Here is a 27188-nt window from a genome sequence, read left to right as displayed (position 1 = left end):
AGGGTGACGATTGCGCAATGGATAGCGTGCAGGGACTCAAAATGCGGAGGTGGCGGTTTTGAAACCGTAACAGCTTGTGTTGATCCAGTCAACTAGCACCACCCTCAGTCAGGAGGAGGATGACCTGCTAGCTGTGCTAACCATAAGGTAATAAAAACCCCACTGTAAACGTGCTGGTGTTGATCTAGTCAACTAAGCAACACGTCAGTTAGTCTGGGCGAGAGCACCCTGCTAACTGTGGTAGTTGTCAAATGTACAAAACATGGATGAAATAGAACTCTCCACCCCTGAAGAAGTTATTTTAAGTAAAACTGACTGAAATCTGTTTTTAATTGATGTGACATCATTGATGTTATAATGATTTTACTGATCCCCAAATTTCCACCACAATAGTGTGCGTCTTTTCTTACGTGATATTAATAATTTAGAAGTGACTCAATTTAGCCCAAGTGAAACCTAGCAGAAGACTAGTGTGGTGATTGTGTTTCTGTTTGTTTGGGTTTTGGCTGTGTTCTCCTGTGTTTGTGTGCGGCAAGGGTTGTGGCTGGCTGTTGGCGGCAACTGGACGAGGCACACCTGCATCCAATCATCATCCTCCTCCATATAAACCTGGGCGTCTCATCAAGTCGACGCCAGATTATTCCGTCCACTACGAACTCTCGTTTGCATCATCGCCCGGCTCGTCGTCCTCCCCGTTGCCAGGATCCTCGCTAGCCAATAAACTTTGTTCACATATCTAACTACAAACCTCTCCATGTCTGCTTTGGGGCCCGAACCTTCACCTAAACTTAACAGAATAATCTGGCCATAACATGGACCCCGCAGAGAGACGTGGAGAAATTCAGACTGGCGCTTTAATCCCAAGGGAGTCGAGTGGGGCAGCATGAGGCAGCCTTAAACGAGGTGATGGAGACGCTCAACAGGCTTACCTCCACAGTTGCGCAAATCGGCAGCCGAAAGGACCAAGTTTCTACTCACCTCTCCACGCTGACTGCTTCGTCTCCCGCTCCAGCTCTGGTCCCGGCTCTTGCCCCACCACCTCCTGCGGCTCCGCCGAGCTCTTCCTCCACTCAACCCCGGGAACCCATCATCCCCACACCCGTTAGGTTTTCGGGTCAGTCAGGGTCCGGTAGAGAATTCCTTTTTCAATGTAATCTCGTTTTTGAACAACAGCCCTTCACTTACGCTACCGACAAATCGCGGGTAGCGTTTGTTATGAGTTTCCTATCTGAGAAAGACGCGGCTTGGGCTGTAACGCTCTCGTTTAGCCAGTCTCCGGTTTGTTTTTCCTTTTCCTCCTTCTCAGGAGTTTCTTAAAGTGTTTGACCACCCGCTGCGTAGCAAGGAGGCTAGCAGTCGGCTCCTGTCGCTACGACAGGGAGGAGACTCCGTAGCTAAGCATTCGGTGAATTTCCGGATTCTAGCGCTTGAGGCCGGGTGGGATGAAAGAGCGTTGCAGGGGGGTTTTCTCCGGGGATTGAGAGAGGAGTTGAGGGACGAATTGGCTGCTCGGGATGAGACATCCTCTCTAGATGAGTTAATTTCGTTAGCTATTCGTTTAGATTCTTGTCTTCATGAGCGTCGTAGGGAGAGACTAGGGAAAGTTAGTCTCCCCCCTCCCGTGACTCAGAGCGTGAGCCCTCCCCAGTGGGGGCTTGTGCCTCCTCCTTGTCCCGACAGGAGGTTTTCCCGGACCGCGTCTCCTCCCTCCATGCAGCTTGGAGAGACCAGACTCACACCACGGAAGTATCAACGTCGCCGGCGCCATGGTCTCTGCCTTTGCTGCGGGCAGGATGGACATCTGCAAATGCACTGCCCGCTGCTGCCAAAAGGGGGGGCTCACCAATTTCTGGAGGAGCGTTGGTGAGCCTGTCCTGTTTGTTCGTCTCCTTCCTGTTTGACAATTAAAGGGACTGTGTCTTGGGATCAGTCCTCCCGTTCCCTGTCCATTTTAGTGGACTCAGGGGCCGATGACAATTTTATTGACTCTAGTTTTGCTTCTCAGGCAGGTATCCCCTGCCAGCTGCTTTCTCACCCTAAGAGGGTTTTTGCTTTAGATGGCAGGCTGTTAGCTCAGGTCACCCACCGCACGGCGCCCGTGAACCTGATGCTATCCGGTAACCACCAGGAGATTATTTTTTTTTTTTAATTCCTTCTCCGGCTTCCCCTGTAGTGCTAGGGCTTGCTTGGTTGAAGTTGCATAACCCTCAGATTGACTGGTCCTCTGTCTCCATTTTCAACTGGAGTCTTTTCGGTCATTCTCATTGTTTACATTCTGCCATCCCGTCAACCATGTCTTCAACACCCAAATCAGTGGACGTCAGCTCTGTGCCCCCAGTTTATCACCACCTCCGGGAGGCGTTTAGTAAGGACCACGCTCACTCTCTCCCCCCCTCACAGACCTTATGACTGCTCCATTGATTTAGTTCTGGAAGCTCCTTATCCTTCCAGTAAGCTGTATAACCTATCTAAGCCGGAAAGCGTGGCCATGGAGACATATATTACTGACTCCTTGGCCACAGGACTAATTCGACCTTAGTCTTCTCCGCTAGGGGGGGGGTGGGGGTTGTTGAAAAGAAGGACAAGGCGTTCGGACCCCTTCATGAGGCCTCTATCTTTACGAAGTTGGACCTCCGAAACGCTTATCACCTAGTGAGGATCAAGAAAGGAGACTAGTGGAAGACTGGTTTTAACACGCGCTACAGTTTATTGTGGAGGTGGATGCTTCCGACTCCGGGGTGGGAGCTGTACTTTCACAGCGCTCCTCGGCTGATCAGAAGCAGCACCCTTGTGCCTTTTTCTCCCGCCCTCCTAACTCTGCAGGAGTGGAGGCACTGGCTGGAGGGATCCACTCACCCTTTCATTGTGTGGTCGGATCACAAGGACCTCTCCTACCTCAGATCGGCTCAGAGGCTCAACTCACGCCAGGCCCGATGGGCTTTGTTCCTGGGGCGGTTTCAATTCACCCTCACCTATCATCCAGGATCCAAGAACATCAAACCGGACGCACTGTCACGTCAGTTGGCTCCCCCGGTTGAGGACACCGCTGTAAGCACCATCCTGCCGTCGGCCTGTGTGGTTGGAGCAGCTGGGTGGGAGATCGAGGGTGTGGTCCAGGGGGCCCAGAGGGACCAGCCGGTTCCACAGGGTTGTCCTCCGGGCAGGTTGTTTGTTCCAGAGGTGGTGAGGTCTCCTGTCCTGCAATGGGGACACGCCTCCCGGATTGCCTGCCATCCTGGTTTGCGTAGAACACTGGCTCTCCTACAACAACGGTTCTGGTGGCCTTCCATGACAACGGATACCAGGGGATTCGTCGCTGCCTGTTCCGTCTGCGCCCGGAGTAAGGCCTCACACCAGGCCCCCGCCGGATTGCTGCACCCCCTTCCCATCCCTCACTGCCCGTGGTCGCATGTGGCGGTCGACTTAATCACTGGCTTACCCCCCTTGGAAGGCAACACAGTTATACTGACCGTGGTCGACCGGTTCTCCAAGGCAGCCCACTTCGTCCCCCTTTCCAAGCTACCTTCCGCACTGGAGACCGCCAACCTGCTGGTTACCCACGTCTTCCGCCTTCATGGCATCCCGATGGATATTGTCTCTGACAGAGGTCCGCAGTTTTCCGCCAGAACGTGGAGGGCGTTCTGCAAGGCGCTGGGGGCATCAGCCAGCCTTTCTTCGGGTTACCATCCTCAGTCCAATGGCCAGACGGAACGGGCAAACCAGGATCTGGGGGCGGCCCTGCGTTGTCACTGCTCGACATCCTGCTTCCTGGGCCACACACTTCCCCTGGACTGAATATGCTCACAACTCCCTGGTCTGCTCCGCCACAGGTATGTCCCCTTTCATGGCAGCTAATGGTTTCAAGCCTCCTCTGTTCCCTTCTCAGGAGACTGATCTGGCAGTGCCATCCATGGTGGAACATCTCCGGCGTGTTCGTCGGGTCTGGCGCGAGGCCCAGGCGGCCCGCAATCAGCGAGTGGCGGATCGGCACCGGCCCCGGACTACCAGCCGGGACAGATGGTCTGGCTATCATCCCGTGATCTGCCCCTCCAGACTGAGTCCCGTAAACTGACTCCGAGGTATATTGGGCCATTCGAGGTTGACCGGATCATTAACCCTTCGGCTATAAGCTCCCCCTGTCGCTACGGATTCACCCCACTTTTCATGTCTCTCTCCTCAAACCAGTGTCCACCAGTCCACTAAGTCCTCCTGCAGAGCTCCCCCCACCCACCCTTGACATTGATGACCACCCGGCGTACACAGTATATAAGGTTTTGGACGTACGCCGGCGTGGTCGAGGCTACCAGTACCTCGTGGACTGGAAGGGTTACGGTCCAGAGGAGAGACAGTGGATTTCTCGTTCCCTCATCCTTGACCAGTCTATTTTGGATGACTTTTATGAACAGTTCCCGGGCAAGCCGGGTCGGGGGGCTTTCCCTGAGGGGGGGAGGGGGGGGTACTGTGGTGATTGTGTTTTTGTTTGTTTGGGTTTTTCCTGTGTTCTCCTGTGTTTGTGTGCGGCAGGGGGTGTGGCTGGCTGTTGGCGGCAACTGGACGAGGCACACCTGCATCCAATCATCCTCCTCCATATAAACCTGGGTGTCTCACGTCGACGCCAGATTATTCCGTCCACTACGAACTCTTGTGTGCATCATCGCCGGCTCTTCGTCCTCCCCGTTGCCAGGATCCTCGCCAGCCAATAAACTTTGTTCACATATCTAACTACAAACCTCTCCTTGTCTGCTTTGGGGCCCGAACCTTCACCTAAACCTAACAACTAGAAGCTGGCATTGTAGCCATCTGTCATTCAAAGTGTCCGTGTCCTTAACTATGCTTTATTTTAAGCCTAATTATTATTTAGTTAATTAACCGTGCACAGTTGACATGTTCAGATTATTAGCACAGTTGACATGTTCAGATTATTAGCTGCATCAATCACTGTTTCCCCACCAACTCTTAAACATTTAAAAAAAAAAAAAAAAAAAAAAAAAATTGAACATTGGTCTCCAAAGGAGGCTCCGACAATATTCGCTTTTATGCTTTTTCTCCCCATATCTAATCTCAATTAATACTGACCCACAATGGATCCTCCTTCAGCGTGGGAACCAGCCGTGCTAGAGACTGCGGCCGACCAACATCCCTCAGACACTTTGATAAACTGCCTGGAGGTCTTTGGCCCGGGGTAATGGCGGCCTCAAGCTTCGGTGGGCAGTGGTAGCAGACCCACGCCAATGTCCGGGTTGGCCGACCCTTCAGATGTGCTCATGAACTACTTACAGGCACCTTGTAATTGTCTCTTTGCGTTCCATTTATGTTCACAACACTCATGATCTGGCTGGAAGATGTGCATGATCAAGCACCCACACTGACATGACTGAAACTACTGACTTACACACCTCATATTTGCTTTACTTTTGGTTTTGCCTCTTTACTTAAAAAATATACTTTTATATCGGCTTTGCACTGTGTCTCTCCCGTTTTTGTCATCTCCGTTGATCTGGGTCATGACAACTCCCGCATGGCCTTCTTCTCCGGGCCAGAGAGTAAAGTATAGGCGGCCCTTGGGAATGATGGAGCCCAGAAGCAGTTCTATGGCACAGTCATATGGCGGATGTGGAGGAAGAGACATGGCTTTGCTTTTGCTAAAAACCTCCCGAAGACGGTGATAACAGGAGGGCACGGTGGTCATGTCCAGCTACTCGGAGGTCTGTGGGGTTTTTATCTTTTCCCGGAGTAGAGACATCAAGGCAGTCAAACACAGTCCTCCCTCCACCCTATAATTTCTCCCGTTCTCCAGTTCACATAGGGGTTGTGGTGAAACAGCCATGGCTGTCCCTAAACCAGTGCCTGAGAAGGTGATTTGAACAAATAAAAATAAATGTCTTTATGACAGTTTGTGTCATTTGAGAGGTTCAGAGATGTGAGTGACTGAACAGTTCCATTCCGTTCAGAACCTTGGCTTTGATAGGCTTTACCAAGAGTTCAGATTTTATACCCAGTTTCTCTGCTAATCCCCAGTCTAACAATCTCTCATCAGCCCCTGAGTCTAAGAGCGCATCAAGCTCTGTGGCGGTGCAGTGCATTACCTTAATGCTGTAGGAGTTCGTGAAGTGGAGCCTGAAGCAGAGAATTGTCTTACCACTGTGGGTCTCTTGGCTGAGCAGGCCACGATGAGATGACCCGCATCCCCGCAACAAAAGCACCGCCCTTCTCGCGATTGTCGCCGTCGCTCTTCTGTAGTTAGCCGGCCCTTCCCAGCTGCATGGGCTCTCCCTCTTCTTCCGTTGCGGAAAGCCAACGTTGGTCAGGCAGAGAACGGTGGGGAGCCGGTCAGCCCGGTGCGCGGGGAGCTTGTTGTTGCAGATCTGTTGCTCCGCTGTCGTCAGAGTTGGCGGAGCCGGTTATCCGTCCGGATGGCGAGCGCGATGAGTCTAAATCTGGGGGTAGATCAAAGAGAACCAGAAGGTATTGAATAGGGGCAGCCAGCCCCTTCAGGAACACATCATACAAGGCTGTCGAGTTCCACCCGCTCTCTGCAGCAAAGCTGTGGAAATGGATGACATAGTCACAGACAGAGCCACTGCCTTGCCTCAACCTGCTCAGCACCTGAGCCTTTTCGTGATCGGTCGACACTGGGTCAAAAACCCTGTGTAAGGCTGCTTTAAAGACGGTGAAGGAAAAGCAGAGTGGAGAGTCATGAGCCCACTCTGCCGGGGCCCATGGTTTGGCTCTGGACGGAACCCTGCGGAACTCCCGTGTAAGAGGACAAGGTTCCGACACAGATCCTCTCCAGGTTACCCTATGTGCGGCCGTCGAGGTAGGACGAGAGAAGGGAGATCGGATTAACTGCACCCAAGGAGTCGTGACCCTGGAGAGAAACACTAATACCAACTGAATTATATATATAGTGTGTGTGAGTGTGAGTGTGTGTGTGTTTTACCATCCTCCATTGCTTGTCTCTTGTTGTTTTTACAGGAAAAAATAAGGTAAAAAAACCATTAATGTGAAAATCCTACTCTTGTCTAATGCAACAGGGTCATTCATTAAAACATTGAACAAGTGACATCAATGTTGTTATGTACGTTTTTTTAATTAATTGCAAAATAAATTCATGTACATATCAGTGGCAATGGTATAATTAAGAAAAAACTGCATGCACCACTACTGTCATCAGGATTGGCTCTCAGCATCATAAAACCGCCGTGTGATTTTCCTTCGAGAGTGAGGACGATTTGTTTTCTTAACAGATTTCTTCAACATTTCCCAGAAGAGCAGATCAGAGACAAAAACTTAACCTAACTTCTTAAGATCAACTTGTGTTATTTCGGTACTTCCTTATTGTTACGTCTCCTCTTTAGCTTCTTCATTGGAGCAGCTTCCGTTTCCAGTTACTCTGCAAATGCTTTAACCGGATCCCAAAGTCATCGAACGTCATCTGAGCGCACCTCACAGAAGCGCATAGTTATATAAGCGTGGACCGTTCCCTTTGGTTATACAACATTACCGACTCTGACTGAGTGCAATACATGAGTGTAATGTAACAATAAATTTGTCTGAAAGTTTTGTATCTGACTTTTTCCTAAAGTAAGAGGGATGAGATTAGTGAAAAGACTGTAGATATTTAACTATTTTTGTAAAAAGGAACAACTCACTTAGGAAGCACTATCCACAACCCCGTTGGAATCCAGCAGTAATTAATACATAGAAATAATACACGTAAACAACATAGTTGTTAAGATCAAGATGTATCGGCTTGTGGTTTTAAACCAGCCTTTTGCATAGATCTTTAATAATTAGTTGTCTCTTTTATTTAATATTCTGTTTCGCCAATTACAGAAAGTTGTGGTTTTCCTAAATGCTAAACTATTGATGCATATTTGTTGCTGCAAAAAGAATTTGTTGAGCACTGCAAAAGTTAAATCCAGCTATTTTGAAAAAGGTCTCCGAAGTTAGAAAGCAAACTCCACAGTTAATAAACTGAAACCTTGAAAGTTCTCTATTTTGTTTCAGTTTCAGTTGTTTCAGCTCTGACATTCATTTTGTCCCTAAATCAGAACAAAATAATACATGTTTGTGAAGTGAAAGTGAAAAAAAGCTTATGTTATAGGTGGCAGAGTGGATTAAATCCTAAATTGGTTGAAAATTATGTTATCGAAGGTACAAACAGTATTTTTCTTTTTCTCACTGCACCTATTGGGTCGATCGACATAATGTTGTATATAAATAGTAAGAGGAGAATTTCCAGTACTGTGATTTATGACTAGCCAAACTAATGACATTCTAATAGGCCTCAGCCGTAATTTACTCTTACAGTTATAAATGTGACCGGCATACAACTCAGATGGTAAACATCATACCAGACAAACATTTCCCTGTTAGCATGCCGATATTAGCATTTTAGCCTCACGGAGCTGCTGGCCCAACTTCAGTCATCAACAATCTAACCCACCCAGTCAAAGAAAGTCTCTGACACGAGAACAGCTCACCTCCTCTTCGTCCTCGCCTTCCTCTGGTCCGCTGACATTTCAGTGTGTGAATTCTGAGCTGAACTGAATCAGCAGCCAGTGGTGACTGACGTGAATTCTACTACCAAACCGCTACAGACATTAATCCTCTCTAATCCACCAATCTTTCTGTGTGTCTCTATCCCTCTTCCCTCTTTCTCTTTGCTTCCTTCTGTTATTTTGTTTAATTGTATCCTTTCCCTCACACCTCCACTCACTCACTCCATCTTTGTCTTCGATGGGCTCCTCACTCTTTCATTGCGTTGTTCCGTCTTTCTATCATTAACTCGCTCTTTCACTCGCTTTAAGTACTTCTACAACAGGTTAAGCTTCTTAAACTTCTTGCTGCTTTCAGCGCACACACACACAGACACAAACACACGGACACACACAAACACACACATGCAGAAGGTCAGACAAGCTCAGCAACAGCAGGCAACACAGTGTTAAGAGGGCAACAATAGCAGATATGGTTTATTAAACCCTGTTGCAACATCTCTTCCAGAGGTCATCCATTATCAACTGCGTATGTGTGTGTGTGTGTGTGTGTGTGTGTGTGTTGGGGGTTATCACAGAAGGTTGGTCACTGGGTCAGCTCCTCGGGGATTAACACTGATCCTTCACAAAGAGAGACAGAGTGAAAGACGCCACAGACTCGTAAAAAAAACAACCATGACCACCAGAAATGGATCCATGTTCCTGTGCAGGTCTTTCAACAAAATATCAAACAAGTGCAGGAACAATTCCTCCCGTTGAAATAACTGCTCAGATACAAAAGCAAGAGTTTTTGTAAAACTACATTAAATATTATAGTGGCTTAAGAAATAAAGAAATATGTTTAGAAAACACTGAAAGTGTAATTTTCTTTTCTCATTATTGCTAAATGACAACGTTGCACTGATAAAAAGAAATCATCTTAAACTACTTGACTAACACGTACACACACAAACACACACACACACAAAGTAATTCATTAATGGTCATATTTTCTTTTAAAGCTAAAGGGAGAGCAGGTGGAAACCGGAAAATTAAAATGAAGTTAGTTATACTCTACATATATATATATATATAGTATATATAGTGTCTTTTTCTTGTATAGGTTTACTCCGGCATCACTAGTTTTAGAGTTTCAGGTTTCTTATAATTTAAGATGCCTGATTATCTTTATATCATAAAGTTCTGAATCGTCTAATTGATTGCAAATCATCAGAGGCTCATCATCAGAACTAAAGAACAGATGGTAAACAAAAAGAGGAGCTCCAGGTAGAAGAAGCGTAATCAATGGCCTCATACAAACACTGACGACCCCTTCAGGAAGGAACAAAGCGGATTTGTCTAATGGAGACTCTTTGTATTGTATTGTGTGTAACAAGCCCCTGGTGGTCTTTCCCCGGTCAGAAGCAGCCACCACTCTTCGCTGTGGTCCGGTGAGGAAGGCCAGCTGTGTGGCTGGGCTGGAATTGGACAGTCTGGAGTCAGTGACGAAGAGGAGGACGAAGAACAAGGCCAACGGCGCCCTGAAGTTAACCCCTCTCCCCCTCTCAGAGACTAGCTGTGGCAGATGGGCCCGGATCAACCCAACCAGATGTGAAACCAAGCCACCGCCATCAGACCCAACGGTAGCAGCGGTCAAGGTAAACAAAGCAAAATTGAAATGTTTATGTATGTCTTTTTGACTTTATAGTGAGAGCGTGGAGAGCAAGTACGACGCGAATGGCAGCAGCGTCTCTGTGTTTTAAAGTCTCTCAATCAGCTCCATGACCTGTGTGACATCTGCTAACTGTGTCGAAATGATAGAAAGAAAACTAAAAGCAAGAATCTCTCAATCTCAGTTGAATAATGTATTTGTAGAAAATCAATAAAAATGGGAGAGGAATAAAAACTCATACAAACAGATAAAACCACGTTAGGTTGATAATCAATGAGTGCGAACGTCAGGGATAAAATGGGATGGGTGGCTTCATTGAAGGTAAGAAGCTAAAATAAAAAGCTAAAACAACTGTATTTGTGGAAAACGAAAAGGAAAAACTTCTTGTGTGTTTTGGTTTAGCCACTAACACAACTTTGTTAGCTGATACCAAAAGTTAATACTGAAAACACTGACCTCATCATCCTGTTGTTTCAGAAAACTTAGTTTCCCCAGAGGCCTTCATACTGGGACTACTGGGTCATAATTAGCTGTTTAGGGACTGGCTGCAGTCAGGCCACTCCCATGGGGGATGGTCCACTAATGACCCTCATTACAGTGTCCTTACATCAGCCGTGTGTTTGGGATATTGCATCATACTAATTGGACTAACACACACAGTACACAGATGCAACTATTACCAATACAAAAGTTTTGAATCACACCAATGTTTTTCTTCTTTCCTTCGGTAACGGCAATGTTTAGAGAGATTTAAAAAAAGTAGGATTTAGACAGAAAAATGTATTATTTTGCTTTTAAAAAAGGTTGGTTCGGCACCAATAGATTTTATTGTCCCGAAGGAAATTCGTCTTGGAAACATTCAGGCCCTCATAGTACGTACATTTGCGAACGTAGCGTTTTCAGCGCCATGGCCAATGCGCGCTGTGACACTTCAGTTTACGTCATAGCATACAACTGATGCTATGACTGTTTGAAATGATCCTGATGCTGATGGTTGTAATGTAGCGAGGAGTTTAACAACTGCTGGAATGGAATGTGAACGCTGGGTCGGAGATGCAATGTCATCTTTGATTTCCTCCAGTAACTTTAATATTGCAACGCTGCTTAATCTGTAACACGTAATGAAGTGTGATCCTTGAGGAAAAAATCCTTTCGGCTCGTCTTCTTGGCCGATGTCGCCGTCTGGTTCGGATTACTGCTGCCGTTTCACCAGGAAGCATATGTGAGGAAACCCGCATTCTGGTTTACACCTGCTTTTAGGAGGCGCAAAACGGAGGCACGCTTCCACGGGCGGTGTATGAACATACGGCGAAAAACACAATGAGGCGCACTTTACGCATCCCCTTCCATCTCTTTATAGGAAACTCCCACTTTCCCCTTGACCTTCCCCATAACGGATGTGCATAAAACGGAAAGCGTTTTCACCTCCGCGCGGCATTTTTGTAGATACCTCGCCGTGGCGCACACGTTGCAAAACATACAGGCCTGAAGTGCGCACAAAAGCGTTGAGGCTGACAGTGTCTACTGTTAGAAAAAACTTTCCTGCACAAAAATAAGCATATACACCATCTGGACCTGTGGCCTCATTAACATTGATTTGCTTAAAAACCTGGTTGATGGATTGAAGATGAAAATACTTTGCACCAAATTCATACTATAAACTCTTGAGGGGAAACGGTGGTGTGAAAACATAAATTTGAAAAAAAAAAGTTCAAAGAGTGTTTGTTGTGGGTTATTCATTGTTGTTATAAGGTTATAACCATGACTCAATCGCTACACACCCTGGGATGACGTGTAAAAATAAATTCTGCTACCTTCCGAAGAGCAACATGAGTTGTTACGGTTTAACACCGGAATGACGGTACATGAAGAATTTATACTGTAAGGAAATCTTATACCAGTGTAGCGGTTTAAATGGTATACCGCCCAGCCCTAATACTGTACATCAGACATTGTTTAACCATGCCGACAAAATTGTATTTTAATGCGATGATTGTCCCATATCTGACCTACGCCTTAACCAGCTGGGCACAAGCCAGCTATTCACCCTCTCTATAAACAAGCCCTAAAAACTAGGGCTGTCAAAATAAACATGTTAATCTATGCGATTAATGTGGCCGAGATTAATGTGAAAAAGTATTTTAACGTAAATACCGGTTTATTTTCGGTTTACTTCCGGAAGTAGACCGGAAGTTAACTGCGGAAACGAAACGGTCGCTAGCAGCAGTTACATCAGAGAAAGCAAGACAGTAGCTCAAGATGGAAAGAGCTTTGTGGCGCGACATACAGCGGAGAGCTGTGCAGAGGAATTACTCCATGTGTCAAACAGAAGGGGAGTGAGTGACAAACAGACCACTTAAAGTGAACTGACTGATGTGTGTCTGTTTTTTTTAAACATATGGCTCCGCCTTAACTTAGTGATTTTATTACAGTTTTTCTCAAATTCACAAATTCTGGTACTTGAGACACAATGACCACAACATTTAACTCATTCACCAACCCCCTGAACCAATTCTGCTAAACTACAAGCACAATTCCTGATTTACACTCAAATTGCAGTTCTAAAACACACTTTTTTCAAAACACTACACACAATTCTCTGCTTTTGGCTCAATTTCATGCAGAAAATATCTAGTTTTCACAAGGAACACACTGCCATTCAAATATGCACACGGACTCATCACAAGGGCGAACACCCGTCACACAGTTTTACCATTAGCAATCAGAGCTTTAGCATAAAAGGACAACAGGTGAGCTCTTCAATGGAGCAATGGATGCCAACATTGGAAACAGAGGCAGAGCCAGAGGAGTGAAAGTAAGAGGAGGAGGACGGGGAGGATGAGGGCGGCCAAGGACCGTAATCTCTGATGAGATCTTAGCCACTTTGGTTGATCATGTGGTCCACCATGGTCTAACAATGAGGGAGGCTGGGCAAAGAGTACAGCCAAATCTGAGCAGGTACATAGTAGCATCGGTCATCCAGACTTTCCGAAATGAGAGTATAAGAAATCTACTCTCACTATAAAATTGCAGTACTGCATATCAATAAAGTACTCAATGAGTACAGTAGTACAGTATTGCCTGTGGACCGTTCTGTAGGACTGTAAAAATACTGTAAAGTATGTTTCAAGTATTTAGGAAATGTATACCTACTTTGTACAGTATTTTACTATTTGTTGGGCAGAACTGAAAGATTACCAAGACAAGGTGATGGGAACGTGTTCTGCCTCCTGAACAGGAAACTGAAATCATAAACATGGTCCTAGAAAACAACGCCATAACATTACAGCAAATACAAAGAAAAATAATAGAATGGGTAATATTGATAGGGTAAGCTTATCAACACTGGGCCGTGTCTTGCGCAGAAATCATCTCAGGATGAAGCAGGTCTACAGGGTGCCTTTTTTTTTTACTGTAATTGTGTACAGTAAATTCTTCTGTTGTTTTGTATGTAGTGTATGTGCAACTTTGTGTTGGTTAGGAATGGGATGTAAAAATATATATATTTGTTACCGTGTATTTGTGTGTTCTGAGTATAAAAACAATATTCTCAAATATTTTACAACACACTTATGTCTGTACTGTCTGTAGGAAGTGTAACACTGAACAAAAAGTCATTATGATGAATGTAGAAGAAGTGTTTTCCATTCATCATAGTGTTTTACATTGACCACATCAGTGTTCAACTGGTTCTTATAAACGTCTATTCATGTGATGGTTTGTGTTTGTCATTTGAAAACAAAATACCATTTTGAGAAGAAATAACATTGTTTTGAATGTAAAGTTTCATTTTGCAGGAGAATTGAGGGGTTTTGCCCATTGTGTGTGTTTTTTTGATTTGTGTGTAGAGTTCTGAGAATATGAGGCATTCTTTCAGAAAATGTGTGTAAACAATCGAGAAAAACTAAACAAAGCAGTCAAGATGTGAATGATAGAATGATCTGCAACCGCATAAAACACGTGCAAATAAAAAGTAAAATTAGTGTCTCTCACTTACTGTTGATTGGTGTGCATGTCCCTGCAAAATAGTAAATATAATAGTAATTCAATCCGGAGAGACTTGTTGAAATTTGAACAATGCTTTATTGTAACAGGCATAATATGATATTGCAAGTTGTTTGGGGCTTGGACTCCATCCTGCCGCAGGATAGACCAGGGGCCGGGATCTCGAGCCGAGACGAGGCATATCCCCCCCCTTGGGAGTCCAGACACTGGTGGTGGTGGTGGTAGAGCCCAAGTTGCATAACTCTCCTGATATGCCAGGTTCTGCTGTAGATTGGCGGTGGCGGGTCACCTTTGGAGCGTGCTGAAATGACAACTGACAGCAAAAGAGAAAACGGTTTTTAACGTTTGCCTGCATCAATGCGCTTGGTTTACGGTAACGACACCCACGCCTGATACTACCCGACCCCGCCCCTAATCAGCTGGCCATGCACCCCCAGGGAGAGAGGAGGCCACCAGGGAACGGCACAGCCTGTCCAGTCTTCCTGACTGAATTTTCGCCTAAGCTTCATTTCAATCCGGAGAGACTTGTTTAAATTTGAACAATGCTTTATTATAACAGGCATAATATGATATTGCAAGTTGTTTGGGGCTTGGACTCCATCCTGCCGCAGGATAGACCAGGGGCCGGGATCTCGAGCCGAGACGAGGCATATCCTCCAAAACCAGGTTTATTTGATGGAATAAAATATATACTTACGGCCACTGAGTGTCTGGATCCAGAGCTGGTGTCTCAATGGGACATATAGTAAGTTACGTGGAGCCGAGAAACCAAGGCAAGGTTAACAGGACAATGAAAGAGGAAGGTCTAGTTGAACCACAGACAAGGACACGGGGGCCAGGGAAGCCGCAGGACATAGCGAGGGTCTAGCTGGACCACAGTAAGGCATGGTGGGCGTTCAAAAGATCCCGAAGTAAAAGAGAGGGTCTGCTAGACCAAAGGACAGGATAGGTTGGGGGTCGAGGTTGACCGCAGACAAGAACAGGTTGTGGTCCGCAGACCAGATAGGGGTGGTCATGGCGGACCGCAGAACAGGACAGTCAGGGTCAAAGGGAGACCGCAGAATAGACATAGTTGCGGAGGGCCCATCACAGAACAACCTGACCGGGTTCACTCAGACCGGGAAACAGATGGTCACATGGGTGTCCCTGACTGGTCAGGTTAGCCTTGCTGAACGGACCACCGTCGCTTGACAGGTCAGCTCAGACCAAGCACTTGCTATTAACTAGTATAGTTGTGAGTGACCAGTTGCGGGACCGCGAAATGGAAAGGTAGTCAGCTTGACTGGCCCCGTGAGACCGCGAAGCAGAAAGGTAGTCAGCTTGACTGGTCCATCCGGACATCTTTTGGGAAATGGATGTGGTCCCGTTAGACCAGGAAACAGACACGTTAAGCTAGGTAACGTCAAACCTAGGAAACACAGACACGTTAAGCCAGGTCACGTTCACCTAGAAGATTACATTTAAGGGAGACTATAAGGAACAATGGTGGTCCCCTGCAAGGGGACACTGAAGTGCCCTTCCAACATTGCCAGAAGTGAAAACACCACCACCACCAGTTATATGCGTCCTTACCAGCTCTTTATGGCTTCACAGATCTTGGCTTGAGAGTGCTTTGCTTTGCTTGCTTGGTTGTTATGGTCACGGCGAAAGTGGAACGGCACAGCAGACGATGACCACCACCACCCTATCAGCTGCCGGCTTGTCACAGGAATGCCTTGGTTAGCTGCTGCAGCTCTAGCAGTTATTCTAGGTTGAGAATAATGGGGAGGTGGATCCTGAGATGTTGTGGTATAGATTCAAAACCAGCACAGCGGTAATCAGTGCAAGCCACCCGCCAGCGAGGGCCTCCATATTGTGAGTGTGTAGGACCGCCTCTATTAGAGCTCGGAGTACGCGCCACGTCCGGAGCAGCTTGGCCGGCGGTAGGACGTCTGGAGACCAGAATTGCAGAGACAGTTAGCAACCTGCCACGGTGATGTGAAGCTAGAGTGAGTGTTCAGAGAACTCAGGAAGGTAACATCCAACTCGACAGCTGGTGCTCAACCTGCGAAGATAGGGCGGTTAACATGCAGAACAGCAGCAAAGCAGATAGCGGCTGCCGTAGTCAAGAGGATCACCACTCTGTTCATAATCCCAGTTTTAAGAAACATGCCGACTCTTGCTTCCCCATATCATGAGGCGTGACTGGAGTCCGCTAGAAGGTCGCGTTAGGCTAGTATTAGTGTTAGCTTGACTGGTCCGGTTAGCCCGCAACATCTCCATGAAGTCAGCTGGACTGGTCACATAAGACCACAAACTTAACTTGATCCCAGGTTGGCAGGTCAACTGACGGACCTCCTTCTTCAGAACTGCAAATGGGTCAGGTGAGACCAGATTATTTTAGGAGTCTATCACTGCCATGCAAGGACGTTTAGGGCCACGAGCGAAGATCCCCTTGAATAAACGGTGCGGACTACTTAGGGCTGGAAAAAAACATTGCATGAATGATACCTGATGCCACGGGCCACCGGGCAAACAAAATGCCGATATACAAGCTATGTGAATGATGACACCAATAAATGCATGACTTACAGACCTTTTAAGGCTTTCCTGAATCGAACTCATCATCCTTGAAGTTGGTGAATGTGGGGGTTGCAGCAGCCCAACTTCCCATTGGTGGCAGAGATGAATAGGAGATACCTTGGTTTGTAGTTGCAGTAGCTGCCCCTAAATAATTCCCTGAGTACTGTTGGGGCTACCTTCCTTAAGTGGTACAGCCAGTAAGGCAAAGCCTTTTACCCGTATCTGACACATATAAGTTACCACGCATACTAACGACCCCGCTGGATTGTCACACCAAATGGAATCAACTGAAAAAGGGGAGCCATGGTCTGGCCTGCCGTGGCTTGATGGCCCGGAGTATCTGGGGGAGAACACGTCCGGGTGCAGCGCTCTCCCTGTTAGACGTAGTGTGCTTGTTGCTTCCCCACAGCGTGAACGGTAACCTCTTAACCACACGCCAAGTGTTTGCTGCTAGGCTCTTAATAAAACATTCATTTGTGCTTTTGTTTATTGTGGTTCTGGTTCTGTACCCTCTGATGAATGCGGGTATTGTCCCTTTGGATAAAAGCTTCCGCTGAATGAACGTTATATGTAAACATAATGGGCTGCTTGCGCTTCTTTCGTCCTTCCCAGTGCTGGTGCGGATGGCAGGGAGGGATCGACTCGCTCTCTGCCAGCTGTGAGCCTCACCCACTCACACCTAGACAGAGGGAAGCGTGGTGCTTACACCACTTGCTGCCTCGTACGCGCGCACTACCTCGGCGGCTGCTCGCCTGCTGCTCGCCGGCTGCTCGGCGGCGGCTCGGTTTGATGAGCAAGTTCCTCCACAATCGACCGACGTCCAATCGGACCTTCGGAGTTGACGGCAACACTGTGGTGTAGGACTGAACGCTATGCTACGCTTCACCTTTGGAGCGTGCTGAAATGACAACTGATAGCAAAAGAGAGGAGAACAGTTTTTAACATTTGCCTGCACCAATGCGATTGGTTTACGGTAACGACACCCACGTCTGATACTACCCGACCCCGCCCATAATCAGCTGGCCGTGCACCCCCAGGGAGAGAGGAGGCCACCAGGGAACGGCACAACCTGTCCAGTCTTCCTGACTGAATTTTCACCTAAGCTTCATATAAATCCTGCTAACCCAACACCGGCTTTTTTCTCTAGACCTCCACCCAGTTCTAGATTGTTTTTCTATCCCCCACAGTTTATCTCATCCACCCTCCACATACTATATTGTATGTATATTGCGACATCTTTGGGCAGTCTCAGCAACACTGTCAAAATGTCTGCAGAATTTTCTAGTTTGTATTTAATATATAGAAAATACTTTTTTTCTGGATTTTCTTTTTTCTCGCAATTTGGTAGAGAAGAGCATTCAGGTTTGGGCCATGGGAAGGAAGAACAGTCACAGAATGTTCCATAAATATATGTAGTGACCTTTTGTCCTCTTCCATGATGGTGGCTGATTGAGAGTACCTTTTATACTGACTGGCTTTGAGCGGCAAAAAATGCAGGAAATGAGGAATGTCCAAAAAATGAAACTTCAAAAGTAATTGGCTTGTCGTCACTAAATCTCTAGGATATGTTCACATTGAGTTCCTGAACATTCCCAGAATATTTGAACTTTAGGGGACGCTGCAGTCATTCTCTGAAATTTTGCTTGTTTTTTGCAATTTCCATCGTATTTTGGATTTATCATTGGAGCTTTGTTAATCAACTCTGTTTTGGACACCGGACATACACGTCACACAGATTTCATATCCTGATCTTCTCTCAGCTGACATGTCATACACCCGACTTATTGTACAAACGATACATAGTCTTGTTTTGTCTAAACACCCCTTCTTGACATGACATGATTGAAGTTTTTCCAACAGTATGTTTCTACATATGAAAATCTCTGCAATACACAGCTATAATGACAAAAAACACCGTGAGTGTTTTACTGTATTTAGCTTGGTTTCCACCTGCTTGTCAGAATGCAGTCCAAATAATTGCTAATGGGTGCTGATAAAGAACTTTAATTTCACCTTAAAATTATTTCTTTGTAACAATGAACTTTACAGTCTCCACTGTGTGAGTTCAAAATTACAAACTTTATACAGCTTTGTTGCACGAGAACGTTGCGCTCATTCCTGTGTTCCTCCATACTTTTACATACTCCATGATGCTTGTGTCATATAAAAGTTGTAGAGAAGACTGTACGGACCTGCTTACCTGCTTACCTCACCTGTTGGTTTGGTTGGTTGTCAGCTTTCCTGACTTTGTGCACATGATATAATTACAGTTTGACTGGGATCTAATTTTCCCAAAATTATAAATCAGGCATGAAAATCCCTCACCTTTCCGCGAAATTTGCCGTTTTGAAACCAAAATAGGTGACCTACGTGAATCGTGTAGATTCGATGATTTTTTTTGAGTGATGGTCTTAATATTTTCTGGTATATCTAAGTTACCCAGGAGCTTTGCTGACATAGACTTAACTAACGTTAGCTACAGCTTGATGAAGTAATTTAACAGAGCAGGAGAGAATGCGACGTTGGCCAGCTAGCTAAAGCTCTGGTGGAAAATTATTAGCTAACGCTACCGCTACCCCCACCCGTCAACGAATGACTCGTTCATTTTACCGAACAAGGTTCAAAGAACCGAGTCGGTAAAATGGTCGGTAATATCTTACCACCCCCCCCCCCCCCCGTCAACGAATGATTCGAAGAAATCTCTGGGGAAAAAAACAGTTGAAAACCCCTGCTCTAGAGGGGTAATAGCCTTCACACATTTTTCACCCTTGACCCGTTTTCATGCCTGATGAATTCCATAATGACTTTACAAACAAATGATCCCCCTCTCTTTATCGGATATATGGACAAAAAATGAAAAAATGATCTAAAACACCTAAAGAAGTTGTTGGAATTCCGTTTTAACTTTGGTAGCAGCACATATTGAGAGCACAGTCGGTGGAGCCCTAACCTTTTCAAGTTGATGGAGGACAATAAAAGAGGCAAAGGAGCCGGACTGTACAAACCCTTCAGGCTCAACAGGTTAAAGTTACCTGCACAGCTACTCATGACAAGAAGGTTTTGTACAGCTGCTCCTACCGCTCGCAGATGAACTATTCAGAAAGAAACTCCCTGTCATTGAGGACTCCCACCGGAGATTATACGACCACCGCTGTGGAAAATGTTCCTATGTCAGAAACAAAATGCAACAAATATCCCCTCTAATCCAACCCGTTGTCCTTCACAACTTGTAAAACACCAACGGTTGGTCAGTGACCCTTAGAGGCCCCCTTTAGCGACTCTGTGCAGCGTACTTGGCTTTCAAATGACCTCCAATGGAAATCTTCCGAAGGCAGTGCTGGACAGTAATGCTGCATTCACACCAAAAGTGAAGCACATTTTTGCAATGCTTTACTTTGTGAGAGTTTACTCGTCCGACTAGTTAAATAAATTTGCCTTCGTTCACATCTCCTTCATTCCCGCCGGAAATGGGTTGTTGCTTATCTCCGCGGCTTGTCTCGTTAAAGGCGGTTATCATTTCCGCTGTCCACCATGGAAATAGCTATTTCTACTCTGTACTTATTGCGTAAATTGAACAATCGTCAGACACCAATTAACATGCAGGCCATGCCCGGTTATTCCCAGATAGTTTCTGATATCCCATTGAAGGCACAATATTCATCCTCATTCATTTGTTTGCCTGCTGACCGCTAATGTGGGAGGATCTGAAACGACAAAAGAATTAGCAAACATCCATGTGAGATGAAAACAAACTACATCGTCAAATGTGTGACACAAGCTTTATAAACTTTAAGCAGAGTTCATCCTTTGGAGAGTTCAATGAGATCCATGGAGGATGAAGTAGTCTGATAAAAAACCTCCCACCGACTCTCACAGATAACTATATACTATATATCATCCAGTCCTTGTGTTTGCAGGATCACACCAGAGCATATCAAGGTCAGGTACTGAAGACTGAGAGAGACAATCTAGCGGCGTTTATGTCAGATTAATATTATTTTTTATCATCTCAATATATACATTATCAATGGATTATAGATTAAATGTCACTATTATATATTTCGGGGGGCATGTGGAAGTACACAAGTATAAATATCTTTATTTTGTGATCATGTTGACGGTGTATATTTTAATAATTAGTAGTAATGTTACTATTGTGTGTATCATAATGATTCACAAAAACCTGCATGAGCCAATGTACATTTTTATTGGAGCTGTATTAATCAACTCTGTTCTTTTCAGCACTGCTATCTACCCAAAGCTTTTGATTGACTTCTTATCAGAAAAACAGATCATATCTTATCCAGCATGTCTCTGCCAGTGGTTTTCATATTACTGGTTAACTGCTTCAGATTTCTTGCTCTTGTCCATCATGGCCTACGACAGATATGTGTCTATATGTAACCCTCTGAAATATCCAACCACCATGCTAAATACAGTTGTTAATACTTTTCTTATTTCCGCTTGGATTGTGCCTGCTTGTTTGTTATTAGTAGTATTATTACTAAGTGCTAAAAAAGAAATCTGCAAGATTCATTTGAAAGGAATACTTTGCAACAGCACAGTTCTAACACTTCACTGTGTGAGATCAAGAATACTGAATATATATGGGTTGTTTCTTTTTGTTATTTTTGTAATACTTCCTGTACTCTTCATAATTTTTACATACTGCAGGATACTTGTAGTATCGTATCGATGTAGAGGAGTCAGGAGAAGAGCTGCACAGACCTGTTTACCCCATCTGCTGGTTCTAATCAACTTTACCTGTTTTTTTGCATATGATGTACTTCTTGCTCGACTGGAACTTAATTCTTCAAAAGTTGTAAGTTTAATAATGGCTTTACAAGTTGTAATATATCACCCTCTTTTTAATCCAATCATTTATGGACTGAAAATGAGGAGAATTTTTGATCACCTTAAGAAGCTTTTCTGCAGAATGGTGAGGTGTCTTTAGCTGTTGAATTGAACCGATAACCACAGTGTAAGCATCCTTTTTCAGTTTGATTTAGTTACAGGTTTTAATGTGAATGTTGTCTTATAGTAACTCTGGAATAATTGTGAGATCTAATCAGATAAGCATTTATCAATCATTGGAGGAAAACCCAGCAAAATACAGAAAAAACCAACAGGTTAGAGAAATAAAAAGAGTATCAAAATATAGCAGGTGTTGCAGTGAGTTTTGATTAGACAGATGCTGTTATGTTATGGAGGAGGGTGTGATGTCGCAATGAAATGAAGACTTGTCAATGTTTTAAACAACAAAAAAACATCAAAGCCAAAGAACAAGCATTTTTGTGATTGTCCGTAAGTCATTTGCACCGAGAGACAAAGTGTTATTTAATTTTTGTGAAAATGAAAAACTCAACCAACTTTATTTCCGTCAAATTATTGTTCTCTCTTTATTTCTTCACTTAGCGTAATATAGGCTGTCTATCTGTCAGCGCATTTCAGGGTGAGGTATTTGTGAATGAATAGGACATTCCAGCAGAGGCTGAAAGTGTCACGCTTTGGGTTTATTTCCAGTTTAATTTTGTAGTTTCCTGCCTCTTGTGTCCCTGGGTTAGCTTCACTTCGTGCCTTGTCTTGTGATTGTCTGCCGTGTCCCTGATTGTTTCCACCTGTGTCCAATCCATATTCCTGCCTGCCCGCCCCCCCGGTACTTCTATGTGTTTTTACCCATTGGCCTTTGCGTTTTGCCTTTTTGACTATTAAAGTCCTTTTTGTTTCCTGCCTTCCTACCCAACCCTGACAGTTTCTGGTTACTTGATCCACATGTTCTACTTCTGAACATTTAGCCTTAATGTACGATTTACATAATAACATATATCATTATTAAGGACTCTTGAAAGTGGACAGATATTTTCATTTTGTGATCACGTTTACAGCATATATTTGGTCAAACCAACACAGGACCTGCTGCCAAAAAAACGGTGGTTGTGTCTCACGCATCAGCGTCAACTCCAACATAGACATTAATCTGAATTGGGCTTTAAAGTTCATATATATATTTTGAGACAATGGAAAAACTCAAGCTGACTTGATGACATCACCATGTCAACTGGTCTTGCTAAGGATTTATAAAGGTTCCATAAAGTACAGAGAAGATTTGATTCTGTGACATTGTCAAACAATGACATAAGTAGAAACATGTTTAAGCATATCAGCAAGCAGCTGACTGAACATGAAAGATATAACAGAAGCATCCAATATCTATATTTGGAAAATATTAATTTATTTTTATCAGAATCCTGACGTTGTGCTGTCAGTTTAGAGTCTTGATGACGGTCCGGATCTCTTCCATATCCTTCAATTAAAACATTGTTAGTTTTAATGCAAAATGATGGACAAAAACAAGCCTCACTGTGGATATAGAAAATACGCTATGGGTTCAGATAAAAACAAAGTTATGAATCTAAACTCTGTCCTCGAACAAACAACAATGTCTGACAACAGATTAAAAGTTATGAACACTCAAACCTAATTATATCTCAGCCCAGATTAACCTTAGCTAGGCCTTAGCTGGTTCCACAAAAGAGGAGCTTGAAAACTGAACCAGCAGCGGATTGACGTCATGTCGTTACTGATCAAGTTTGGGAGGGGGCCGGAGAAAACTAGGAGTCCGGCATTGTTTTAGCGTATATACACACCGATTCCACATTAACTTTAGTGACCTCCGAGTGGCACAATCGGGAGTCATTATGGCCGACGTGAATTACAATCTTACTGTATTCATGCTAATCCATAGTCAGCAGTTTAAAAGGAGACTGTGGCCAACTCTGGCCCCGGGTACACATGTAACTATGACAGCGCTCTCAACTTTACAAAAAACCTTTTGAGTGACATGTCGGGGGTGACCATATGGCCGCCGGAGGGGGGTGACCATACGGTAAACAGGGGAGGGAGGCGCGGGCGCTACGCTCATGTCAACTGTTGGCTGTTCAGTAACTGTAGAATGAAGCCTGACTGGGGGAGGTCATACAGGTCGATTTCCTCTGAAGCTGTCAATCAAGGACATCCTAACTGTTTAAAGAGGAAGGGCGGTGGAGGAGGCAGCTTGTATCAATATGGTGTATTGATTGGGATCCTTTGTGCAGCTTTCCAGTTTAACCAAACAGTAAATGCACACGCACACACATCTTGAATCCTGTTAGTAGATGTTTCTTTTATTTGGCATAGAAAACATCTATGACTTTAGCCCTCTAGAATCAAGTTGTTTACAGAGTTCATCCTTTGGAGAGTTGAAGTAGTCTGATAAAAAACCTCCCACTGACTCTCACAGATCACTTTCCAGTTCGTGAGTTTGCTGGATCACAGCAAAGCATGTCAGGTACTGAAGACTGAGAGACAATCTAGTTCTGTTTATATGATATTTCTAATATTTATCATCTCACTGCATACATTATCAATGGATAATAGATTAAATGTTACTTATATAACTTTTGGTGGGCATGTGGAAGTGCACAAATATAGATATCTTTATTTTGTGGTCATGTTTACGGTGTATATGTTAATAATCAGCAGTAATGTCACTATTGTGTGCATCATAATAATTCACAAAAACCTGCATGAGCCAATGTACATTTTCATTGCAGCTTTGTTAATCAACTCTGTTCTTTTCAGCACTGTTATCTACCCAAAGCTTTTGATTGACTTCTTATCAGAAAAACAGTTCATATCTTATTCAGCATGTCTCTGCCAGTGGTTTTCATATAACTGGTTAGCCGCTTCAGATTTCTTTCTCTTGTCCATCATGGCCTATGACAGATATGTGTCTATATGCAACCCTCTGAAATATACAACCATCATGCGAAAAACCACTGTTAACCTTTTCCTGTTTTCCGCTTGGATTCTGCCTGCTTGTCTATTTTCAGTAATAATATTACTAAGTGCTATGACAGAAATCTGTCAGTTTCATTTGAAAGGAATACTTTGCAACAGCACAGTTCTAACACTTCACTGTGTGAGATCAAGAATAATGTATATATATGGGTTGTTTATTTTTGTTACTATTTTACTTCTCCCTTTGTTCTTTATACTTTTCACATATTGCAGGATACTTGTAGTATCTTATCGATTTAGAGGAGTCAGGAGAAGAACTGCAGAGACCTGTTTACCCCATCTGCTGGTTCTAATCAACTTTTCCTGTTTAGCTGCATTTGATGTACTTCTTCCTCGACTGGAACTCGATACCCCAAAAATTGTACGTTTTATTATAACTGTACAATTTGTAATATATAGCCCTCTTTTTAATCCAATCATTTATGGACTAAAAATTAGGAGAATTAATGATCACCTTAAGAAGCTCTTCTTTACAATGTCAAAGTGTTTTCAGATGTGAAAGTGAACCACAATGTAAAGATCCCTTTGATTTTTCTTTTAAGGTCATGTCTACAATACACTTGTGGATATGATCTTTGTCTACAAGTGTATTGCTTAAAATCATAATAACCCTGAAATAAGCATGAAATCCGATGAGATTAGCCTTTATAAATCCTTAGAGGGAAACCCAGCACAATACAGGTAAACACAAAGATAATAGAAATAAAAAGCATCATAACATAGTAAGTGTTAGCACACTGCACAAATAAAAAACGTTCAGGTTTGCCAGATATAAATGCACTTTCAGGATGATTATCCCTTTTAGAATAATAATACTTTAACTCCAAACCTCAAATTATATAGCACAATATGTCAACATTCTGTCATTAAAGCATCGTTTTGAGAAAGTGAAGGACATGCTTTTAGATTCTTTTAGTACAGGCAGTTCAGGCAGGATTTCCAAAATGACCATTTGTTCACATTTTGGGAACCTCTGTTCCATTTAAATTTGATAACTCACCAAACTATATTTTACTTGTACATCACTAATGGGGTTTATTTAAGCAATAAGGTACGAGAGGCTATACTTTATTGTCAAATAATGTAACAATTCGAGGGCTTAGATAGGCCCGACGTGAACCATGACTCACTCTCAACCAATCAGAACGCTGGATTTCATCTACCCATATTATAATAGTTCATAATAAACACCGTAATCTTTTTTTTTCCAACCTCTATACATACATTTTAAAAAATGGCTACTGCGGCACTGCGCTAGTTAGTGCCAATGCCTGGAGCTACTGCTCAGCTACCGATTGGTCGGTGTTGGGGACTGACACCTCGTTGAAATCGCTAGAGCCAATAGAATTGAGCCATTTCCATGACATTGATAGCAATGTTAGCCAACAAGGATCAGCAGAGCAGTTTTATGGGGAAGGTCAGGCTGATGCTACCACCAAAATACATGAGTTTCTAGAAGCCCAAGAAGGTCTAACAGGAAGTTGCCATTTCATCTTAGTCTTAATTGGGTGCTAGCAAGGATGCTTTTTAATAAACTGCTAAGGGAAACAACGTTTTATCTTTTATCTACAATTTATTCTGTTGTTGCGGCTAACGCCATAACTTCTGCCTCACAAGTTGATGCTTCTTTTTGATTTTCCATGAAAGCAATGGACTTTCATCTTGAATTTTTGTTTGAGCATCTCCTTCACAACCTTCGGTGCATTTTCATCACTGGCAGCAATGATCAAGTCATCAACCCCCGTAATCGTCTGGGTGAATCATGTAAATGTCGCAATCTATTGGTGCATGTAGGTAGGCAGTGGTCCTGCGCTGTTTTCTGCATGAGTGCCCTCCTGACCAAGTCAGCAGTAGGAGAAATTGTCTCGTTGTACATGTGCCTTGTATTTGTCGGATCCATCAACATTGTTCTTACTTGCATACATCAATCTACCCTCCACTGCTGTCTTACCCTCAGGCCAGTTGGTTAGGTTAAATAATAAATTATTTTCTCTTAGCGATCACGTCTCTTCATCCCTTGCATTGACCCATTCCTTCGAGTTTTATTTATGGCTTCACTGAATGTCGTGGGTACATTCACTGCATGAAAAGTGGGATTTTCGGCAGTATGCGGCACTGTAAATTGTCGTGGAATTTCAGGTTTGCGGCAATTTGCGGGCAACGCCGAAAACTGCCGTAAATTGTCAGAAATTGACGTGGGCCTCCCTTGGCAGTTGTCCCCCCATAACCCCCCTCCTCCTAATTCTAGGGGAGGCTTTGACATGTAAATGAAAATGCTGTGAGCTATACAAATGCAAATCAGGGTCTCAGAGGGAGTTTTAGCCCAGGTGACATTTTTTTTAAAGGTAAGAAAATCTCTGGTACCAGGAAACTTGTGCAAGAACATGTTTAAATGCCGTACCCTTTGACACAACATTAACAACTATAAACTGCTTTATAATGGCTGGTCGTAGTTCTGCTAGAGGGTCAAGGACGGGTTCCTCAAAACTGTTAGTGTTTCCACACCACTTAGCATGAACACATGCTGACCTTTATGCTCTGCATCTATTGATTGAGTAAGTTACATTCATATATGTTACCCGTTTACATGTCATGGCAAAACATTCAACCTCAGTGACACAAGGGTACAT

The 27188-nt window shown here is 44.2% G+C and overlaps 2 protein-coding genes and 1 long non-coding RNA gene across 3 annotated transcripts; 2 read left to right on the top strand and 1 right to left on the bottom strand.

Moving 5' to 3' along the window:
- Positions 1–5040: 5040 nt before the first annotated feature.
- On the bottom strand, positions 5041–8793 carry LOC144388760 (uncharacterized). The gene is made up of 2 exons (XR_013452998.1): positions 8487–8793; positions 5041–6437 (listed from the first exon to the last, which is right to left on the bottom strand). It is a non-coding gene; the product is annotated as an uncharacterized LOC144388760 (long non-coding RNA).
- Positions 8794–20746: 11953 nt separating this feature from the next.
- Positions 20747–21673, top strand: LOC120834306 (olfactory receptor 11A1-like). The gene has a single exon (XM_040202226.2). The coding sequence runs from the start codon at positions 20747–20749 to the stop codon at positions 21671–21673; it is 927 nt and encodes a 308-aa protein (XP_040058160.2).
- A 2451-nt stretch (positions 21674–24124) lies between these two features.
- On the top strand, positions 24125–25132 carry LOC120834305 (olfactory receptor 10K1-like). The gene has a single exon (XM_040202225.2). It carries the CDS (start codon positions 24125–24127, stop codon positions 25055–25057), a length of 933 nt encoding a protein of 310 aa, XP_040058159.2. The 3' UTR covers positions 25058–25132.
- The last annotated feature ends 2056 nt before the right edge of the window (positions 25133–27188 follow it).

Source organism: Gasterosteus aculeatus, chromosome 16 (assembly GCF_964276395.1).
Source record: "Gasterosteus aculeatus chromosome 16, fGasAcu3.hap1.1, whole genome shotgun sequence".
Lineage (NCBI taxonomy): Eukaryota > Metazoa > Chordata > Actinopteri > Perciformes > Gasterosteidae > Gasterosteus > Gasterosteus aculeatus.
This window is presented reverse-complemented; position numbering and strand designations above follow the sequence as displayed.